The sequence below is a fragment of the Sparus aurata genome, chromosome 22 (genome assembly GCF_900880675.1).
Source record: "Sparus aurata chromosome 22, fSpaAur1.1, whole genome shotgun sequence".
Taxonomy (NCBI): domain Eukaryota; kingdom Metazoa; phylum Chordata; class Actinopteri; order Spariformes; family Sparidae; genus Sparus; species Sparus aurata.
This window is the reverse complement of record NC_044208.1, coordinates 23,317,554-23,326,662: the sequence shown is the minus strand read 5'-3', so window position 1 is coordinate 23,326,662 and position 9,109 is coordinate 23,317,554. Positions and strand designations below refer to the sequence as shown.

General features: G+C 42.5%; 1 protein-coding gene across 1 annotated transcript in view; it reads left to right on the top strand.

Moving 5' to 3' along the window:
- The window catches only part of nkain2 (sodium/potassium transporting ATPase interacting 2), an 89,733-nt gene that overhangs the window by 45,459 nt on the left and 35,165 nt on the right, over nt 1-9,109 (top strand). Inside the window, exon 3 of the mRNA XM_030405208.1 lies at nt 869-949. Within this exon, the coding sequence (XP_030261068.1) occupies nt 869-949 (81 nt within the window). The remainder of the gene's footprint in view (nt 1-868; nt 950-9,109) is intronic.

Sequence of the window (9,109 nt, the reverse complement as noted above, 5' to 3'; positions counted from 1 at the left end):
TTAGAGTGTGTTACTTTTAGGCTGGAAGTTAGTGAATAATTTGTGGGTTTCACTTTCATCAGTTCTACTATCCTGTGTGTACAGAGCAAGGTTAAACATAATGTGTGCAACAAGTGATCTTCTCTTATATCTTAGAAATATTTTGTTCAAACCTTGAGAGTGCACTGCGAAATAGTAAAGCGGTGCTTATATAACAGAAAATGTAATATTAAACGTTGCCTGCCAGTAAATCCAGCATAGAGGGAAGGCAATGTATAGTAAATAAAAGGTTAGAACAGTGAGTGGGAGTCCGAATAACTTGCCAAGTGGAATTATTTGATTCTCTTTTCCTTCCCTGGCAGCTGTCTATAAGATGATTTGTTACAGAAAACTTTCATGGGTTCCCACAGCGGCTTGCAGGCCTCCACACAAGCCCTCCCACACACCATATGAACCACACCCTGCCGTCCTGAAGACCTGCACGTGCGCACACACGCAACAAAGCGAGATACACTCAGATAATGAGTGTTTGATCTGAGCATGTAAATTCTGCCCTGCCTCCATCACTCATGCATTGTTTCCTGCTTCTTACTTAACACACACACACACACACACACACACACATGCGCTCTTGTTTTCTGCAGTATGTTCTCTCCCTGTCTGGTTTGATTCAGGTGATTGGTTGCTCTCTCCGCCGTTGTTTTTTTGTGCCTCTGCATCTTAACAACATCAAAAGTGAAAGGCCCACTCTGTCTCCTCTCTCCATCTCACTCGCTCAAATGCAGGACGCGAACATGCTTTTTTAATTCGCCATCAGAGGCCTGTCGGGTCTCGCACGCCGCTCACTTTCTTCTCCATCCCTTCCCCTCTTGTTTTTTCCTCTCCGCAGTACGCAGCCTGGCTGGTCGTGTGGATGACCTGGAATGTTTTCATCATCTGTTTTTACCTGGAGGTTGGGGATCTGTCCAGAGTAAGAAAACATTTTCTTGGATTATGTGTGCATCCTCGTCATGTTGTCTACTATACATGTCCAGAACAACACACATTACAGCGCTGTTGCATGCTGGATTTTCTGGAGCTAGCATGGATCTTTCCGGCTGGAAGTATTTTACATTTTTATTATTTGTAAAAAATCCAGTGAAAACACCAAAATCAACAACAAGTTGATCTTTCTAATAAGTATTGTCTGCATAGCAAGAGCCTGTTCAAAAAGATGGTAAGCAAACTGCCATGGTCTAGAGTCCAGATTCTTCTGTGACTTGTCTGTCTGCAAGATATGAATGTGGGTAGACCTTACTTTATTGCAGGAGACTGGTAATTCACTTAAAGCTGTTCGGTATCTGTCAAAAAATGCCACAAGAAGAATCAGTTTTGCTCAAAACTATCCTCAAACAAACGTAAACCCATTGATGACTACCTTGAACCATGCACTGCTCAGTCTGCTGTCTTACCCATACAGATCACTGCTCTCTTACTCTAGATTGTTGTCTTTTTGATAGGCTCCCTGCAAGCCAGTGTCTGAACTCTGCAAATATCACTTGCAGGGTAAAAGAAGTGTCACTCTGTTTGTGTCGCTCTGTGATTTGTGTAGTTCACAAACATCCTGTTCAATAAAAGGCTTAGGAATGAGATCCCTGCTTTGACTATAAGTGCTGAAATGGCGTTCTTCCTGTCGCCTCTGACAAGGGAGGGTCACATAATTTCAGTGTCATTTTAGTGTAAATTCAGCTGCCATGATGGCAGGGGCAGGACCCTGTCAGTGGATACTTCCACAAACTGCTTACTGAATGAAGATCAGGTCGAAGCTTGGAGAGATGGAATCAACACCTTTTCAGGCTAGAGTAAAATCATTTGATGATTTGTGTGATCTGATTGAAATTATTCTGTAATACTTCTTGTTAATATTCATACTTCCTCTCCCCTTTCAAATCAGATCTGCTTCACCCAGATCACATTCAGGGCCCTGTGTTAAACCTGATGACATGCAATTTTCATGTCGAGCGCACATGTCATGAAAATAACAAATGCACTCGTGGCCACCGGTGCGCCCATTGGCATGTTGGTTGTGAAATGAGGTCTGGTCAGATGCATTTTTGGCTTATTGCTACCTTGAGGCAGCAGATTGCACCATTGCTTCATTGACCAAAAACACCTGTTCCAAGGTCATGTGTGCTGTATTTTTCCTTTTCCATCCTGTAAATTGGTGCATGAGTCGGGTAGTACCATGCACCTAGACAGGCAACTTCACAACATGCATACGTGCAGATTCATTGATCAGAGAGAATGCTTTCAGTAATTTGAAATGATGTCACTGCAGCATATATCATGGCACATTTTAGGAGCAAACCTAAAAAATGTAGTTATTAACTTGATAGGAGAAAGGAAACTCTGCAGAGGAAACACGATCAAACTTCTGGCTTTTGAATTAGATTATTTTTAGACAGCTCTGATGGAGCTCGGGATTTATCAGGAGGACGGCTGCCTTACTCCAGAAATTTCTCGACAGTATATGAACCTATTAATCAGTTATGCTGCTGATAATGTCAAAGGACACTGCAGCAATGCTCCACCTCAGTTAACTATCAGTGCATTTGCTCAGTGTAATGGAGTTGTTGATGGCAGAAGGTCTATCAGCACTGTACCTCAGCATAGACGAGTGCCGCTGTTAAACAGCAAGATGCAGGCACACCTGACTCAAGGGAATGGGAGATGACACTCTGATTGGTTTAACTCATTTCATGCCCACAACACACCTATGATTAATTAAGAGATAGAATACAGCTTGTACCCTGTAGATTCGGTAAACAGGACTGAGTATGGCCTGATGTAATCTCACCAACTGATTTGCAGTGATGTATGATAGGGTATCACTTTTTTGGATTCCTAATACACACCGACATAGATATGAGACATGAGCTGAGGTTGTTCAAGTCTCCTCGACTTATCTTTGCAAAGGTTTGGCCTTTGTGCTGTAAAATCAGTGGATTTTCAACAGAGATTATGAACTTGGACAATTAATTAGGGCCAATCAGTGCTTCCATAAACAGAAGAAATCACTTGATGGGGAGTGCTGATTATGGCTGATTAGACTCTGTAGCGTGGTGTTGAACAAAACAGAGTTGTTCCACCTCAGTTTGCTTGAAAATGTTCATTCTGTTGGACAGATATGTAACAGGTCTGCCCCCAGTTTAATAGATCGCACTAAATTGCAGTTACAGCAGCACATATCATCCATCCAAATCCACTTTTTATTGGTATTTCCAGCTTTTTGATCATAATTACTGTTAGTTTGGAATAAAGCGCAAGTGGTGCATATTCTTCTGCTAGTTTTTCTGTTCCCCCTGGTACTCAATCACTGTTTGATACACTCAGCTAAGTCTGTTGTCTGCTCTTCCCACACACAAAATGAGCCTTGTTAAGTCTTGTTGCCATTCAAACTATGGACAGAAGTTGAATAGTGAGTCAACAGACGTATATAAATCCCCCCCACCCCCTGTCTAGAAGCCGGCAGCTTCATTGATCTCTGATTTTAAGAATATTCATGCCTCTCACTGTCCCCGAGGCCTATTCTGCAACAGTTATAACAACCACAGCAGGCGGGAGCACAGAAAACTGACGTCTTTATCACACTGAAAATATAAGGCTGTCTGCCATTTTGGCTGTCGAGAGAGCAAGTTAAAAACAGCTGGAAAAGCTGCATAATAAGGGTTCAAAAGTCAGTTAGGTAGAATAAAATTATGTATTTTACCAAATGACTGCTTTAATTTTCTATTATAAAATTATATGAGTCTTATATTTCACTTAATTTTATTGGAAAAAAGCCATTTATTCAGAGGCTTCAGCCCTCCTGAACAAAATCGGCACATCTGGTTTCTAACAAGGGTGATGCAGCTAGTTAATTAGGGACACCTTTATCAATTACCTGCTGACCAATCAGAGAGAAGCACATAGGAACCAGACGCTGAACAGCTTGTCTTTATGACCATAACAGTTTGCGTTCGCCTCGCTCAAGGCCACATCAACCTTGACCCAGTTGCTGAGGCAGAGGGGAGCCACAAATGTACCCCCCCCCCTCCTCTGCCTGGATTCACCAGCTGTTGTATGAGATCCATCACCTACATTTTCAGGACTTGTTTGCAGACCTGAGGGCTATTATTACACTGGGCCACATGTTAACAAGTGTGGCTATGACTGCGATTGTTGGCACTCATTTAAGGACAAATATACTCCACAAAGGATGATGAAATCTGAGTTGTGCTCTTAAAAAATGACAAGGAATTCACTGACAATATTTTTTTTCTTCAGAAAAAAAAAAAAAAAAACTAAAGTGATCTGTTTCAATGAGAGAACTTTTTTTTTAAATTATGGCACACATTTTGAAAGGGAAAGCATTGGTGTTCCCAGTTAGCCATGCTAGTAAGCTGGGACGCACAAAGACATACCTGCAGGACTCCTGGAACTAGCTAACGTAAATGGAGAGCAGGCTTTAGTTATAAGCAGATATGTTTGCTAACATTTGTTCCAAAAGAAAGCTAACGTGCTCGTCTTACCTTTAGCTGACTTAGCTTATGTTAGCAAACATTGCACAGCCCGCAACAGATACAGACATTTATAATAAATGAATGATTAATGTGCAACCAATAACATATTCCCCTTCAAGTTTGCTAAAGGAATATTACTGTGTTAATATTATCAAACATCTTAGCAACTTGCCGTAAGCTAAACCCAGACGGTCTACAATATCCTGTTTTAGGCTCCAAAATACATTGCCAAAATGATAATATTATTGAAAATGTAAGTTAAGGGTTTAAATCTGACGTCTTGACCGCCCAGTCAAAGTAACGTAGACAGTGCGGCTGTAGAACTGGCTGACAAAAGATCAGAGAGAAGAGCCAGATGAGTGTATACCATTTTGATACATTTGTCCTGCGCGGCCTCGCCTGTTTTTCATGCATCCTTCTCGCTGGATCAGAATAACTTCTTGGTGTTTGATAAAGGGGTAATGATGGTGTGCTCTGATGCTGTGATGTAAATGAATATCTCTTAATCTCCCTCCTCTTTGACGCTTTTCTGGTGCCGCTTCCCGCTTTCTCTGCCCCTCTTTTCTGCCTCCTCCTGCGCCTCGCTCTCTTCATCTCCGTGTAATTCATCCCTCCTCTCCCTCTGCTCAGCCCTATAATCAAGTCTTTTTCATGTTGTTTTGCAAAGTGCCATGCGAATCCGTCCCGTGCTCCTCTTCCTCGCCTCGCTACCTCTTCACCTTCTCGTCTCCCCTTTTCATTCGCTCTCTCCCTCCATATTTCCAATGTCAAGACATGAGGAAATGCGTCCCTGTCATGAAAGCACTTCTCTTTGTGCTCAATAGCACTTCACACTGCAGGGCTTTACGTATTGGCCAGTAGCGAGTGCTAATTTAATACATTACTTTATACACTCAGGCCATTTACTTTGGGGTCACAGGACAAAAGTGATTGCGACAGACTCCCATTTTTCTTCATTACGGAGATCCGACATCTTCCTGTGTATTAAAGAGGCAGAGAATGGGCCCTGCTTTGATTTGTGCCATGTTATCAGAGACTCTTAGCTTTGTACTGCAGCTTTGATGTAATTTTACAGTGTTTTATCCATGAATAGACCTGATGTGTGCATCACTGGCATCATCAGTATACTTTTTTAGAACAATGATCATGACTGTCAGGGGAGTATGTGAATATTCAGGGGCTTGGCATGAATTTAAATGAATTTTATTGAATTTACATACATTTTCATGTTGTATTAAAGGACAGAAAATTGTGCAGACAATTCCTGATGTCAGTTTGAGTGAGCCACACGCCTCCTCTCAGACTATTTGATGTTCAGCAGTCGATCTGCAAATATTTTCAGAGTTATAGTGCGGGGGTAAAAGTCAGAAAGAGTAGGGCTGAACGGTATGAAATTTGCCAAAAAGCCTTTGACATTTCTTCTTGATAAGGAAAGTAAACCCCAGAGAGTGAGTGGAAAGGTGCGAGAGACAGCGAGGAGGGGGAAATGCGTCAGAGTTAGTCAGCTCAGCTTGAAGTCCTGAAGTCTGTCGGCCAGATGGATGGACGTTGGAGGAACAGACAGATCATCAGGATTGAAATAATAGTAAAGTGGCATCGATGAGACATCGTGATCATTAACAAGACAGTGTGAGGAGCATGATGCATGTCAGGGATGAGTCAGCGACATTGTCCCACTGCAAGTCAAAGTTGGATTTAACTCATTTTTCTTTTACTTATTTTGAGCTTGACATTGGAAACAGCAACTGACAAAAAAAATCTCAATCTGATGTCCAGTTGCTGTCTTGTTGTAGAGCTTTTGAGTTGCTTATTTGCAGTAGAAATGTAGGTATTAAAATTTTTGGGATCTGTGGGCAGCCTCCATCTTTCATTTTAATGGGACCACTGCAAACGTACAGGGCTCTGCCAAAAAACTAACCTTGCTACGATATTGCTGACAAGGAAGGCTTTGGTCAATCCTAGTCAATTTCTTGGATACATGAGCGTTGTACTTTCACAGTTCATCTCACAAGAAAAGGAACGTGAAAAGAAACCCGGCCACGCCAATTTCAGTCTCACTGTCCACTGAGATTTCTCATTCATGTTGACTTAAAAGCTTGATGGATCATTTTTGACTTGATGCTCCAGTAGTTTAGAGTTGTTCCTCCAAAGAATGACCCAGGCCAAACCCAGTTCTTTAAACTCTGAAAGCTCCATCCAGAACCACAGAAGTATTTTTAAAGCTGTTAATAGATTTTTACACAATGCCACTCGCCACAAGCTTGCTTGTCTTGTCAGATGAGTGGACAGCATCCTTTCAAACATCCATTCCCACACCTCACCGATGTGGCAGTTGTTGTTGCCAAGTGTGGAACCCACAATTCAAAAATCATGCCCACTTCAGACAGGTGTGTGGAGGTGTGAAAGTAGGCTGGAGTTGAGTTTGTTGATGGTGGATGTGTTGTGTCTGGGCTGTCATGGCAGCTTCTTGCGACACAGCGTTTCTGTTTTTTGCTGAGAAAATCTGTCGACATAATTGAATCTGTCTCTTCTACAAATCCACTTTTTAATTCCTGAAGTTTAAAGATAGTCTCTGAGCTCTCCTACCATCTGTAAACGGCTCCAGATCAGAGCAGAATCTGAAGTGAATTAAGGTGTTTATTCCTCCAGACGGTCTGGCTCTGCCGCTGTTGGCAAATGTCTTTTTGTTTCGTTTAAGAGAGTTCATGTCTTTTTAAATTTAAAGCACTTCTGATTGATAAACTGCTCTACCTCCAGTCTTGTTATGATATGTTTGACTTCTCAAGCGTTTTGAAGGAACTTTCTATCTAATGTGTATCTCTGCATTCCATAAGGCCCCAGTAGAGCCCCAGCGGCAAGATAAGGTGTACATTCAGTCTTGACAGTAATTTGAGTTTAAGCCTGAGATTCATACCAAGTATCAGCCTGTCACATTCCCATCCTCCCTGTCACTCGCGACTGCACTATCTAATACTGCAGCAATGCCATAAAATTAATCTTTAAAAAGATTTTCTGACGTGGCATTCCTGACAGATTTGGAGAGGAGCCTGTGGAGAGAGAACTGTCACCGCGTTACAAACACACGCAGACACACACTTGCATATTCAACTCTCGCTCTCACACACACACACACACACACACACACACACACTCATGGCTAACTGTCAGTAGTCCACTGTGTCATATAAAAGATGCAGCCACCCTCCGGGCGTCAGATGACACGGAGATACAGACACATACATATCCACATACGCCACACTCAGCTGTCAGTCATTCACTGAGGAGGTGGGGGTGCTGTGTGGGTGGGATGTCCCACAAGCTTTTTTGCATACTGTATGTGTGAAAGTGTGTGTCTGCAAGTGTGTACATGCATGCGTCGGTGTCTGTTTGCCCTGCCAGTAGATGGAGAGCCTGTCATTTGTTTCAGTCGGCTGGACACACACTTGAATAAGTGCACACACCAAGAAATGTGCTCAAAAAAAAAAGAAAAAAAGATCCAAACAGTCTCAGAACAGTGTCATTTTAAATCCCATATCCACCCAGGCGTCCAATTTCAGCTCACAAACACACAATGGAGCGCTGACAAGAGAGAGGGAGGAGTGACCGCGGGGAAAGTGGCAAGATGAGAGATAAAAGTGAAAGATGGAGAGAGGAGAAAAAGGGGGTGATAGTGAAACTAAAGAAGACTGAAAGATTGGGGGTAGAGGAGGCAGGCGTCAGGGGCGGACAGTGATACGCAGAGGTTCAGACAGGCGAAGGTATGATAGGAGCTATAGAAGATGACGTGAGATGGGATGAGGCCACATGTGAATCAGTGTCGCTTTCAAGTGAGGAAGGCGAGACAGGGGAAGAGGGGACGAGGGGAGAAGTGTGAAAGCAACACGGAGAAAGTTCGAGCAACAAACCTCTTTAGAAAGTAGAGCCATCCATCTAACAGGGAAAAATCAAACATTTCCCCTTTCTATCAGTTTTATATCAGCATCAATAGCGGCTGTCATCGGTGCCGTGTGAGCTTTTTACCGCGGGATAAATTATCGGAAAAAAACACGACATTAAATCAAATTGAAAACCACCCAATTTATCCCCAAAGAATCTAACAAAACAGATATCTGGGGTCGGTTTGAATGCTAATAGTCACTTAATTTTACTCCTGTCAGTATTCATTCTGCACCGCCGGTTGAGACGATGAATGAGAGGTTCCCACACATTTAATCACAGACGTTCTAGTTAAAACATCCACCCTGATTTTCTGAGTTAATGCATCAACCCTTGCTGTGTTTGATCAATGGATGTAATTGTGGAAATCATGGCATGAAATTGCCTTTTTTTCATCAACACATCTCTTGCAGGGGCAACCCTACCAGCCAATCTTGTCATTTGAGCCCTGAGCAATTATTGCTGGTGATTCGATTTGATTATTCATTGTTACTGTAAAGGTTCATGTGCAACGACAAGAGTTTGCTTTTTACTTGTTAGAAAAGAACGAGCCGGTTGAACACAGATTGGCTGTGTGCCGCAGTAGATAATGGATCTGATTGACTCGCCTGCCGCAGTCAGACTCGTTCCAGGGTTTGGAAGGTTGCTGGTGT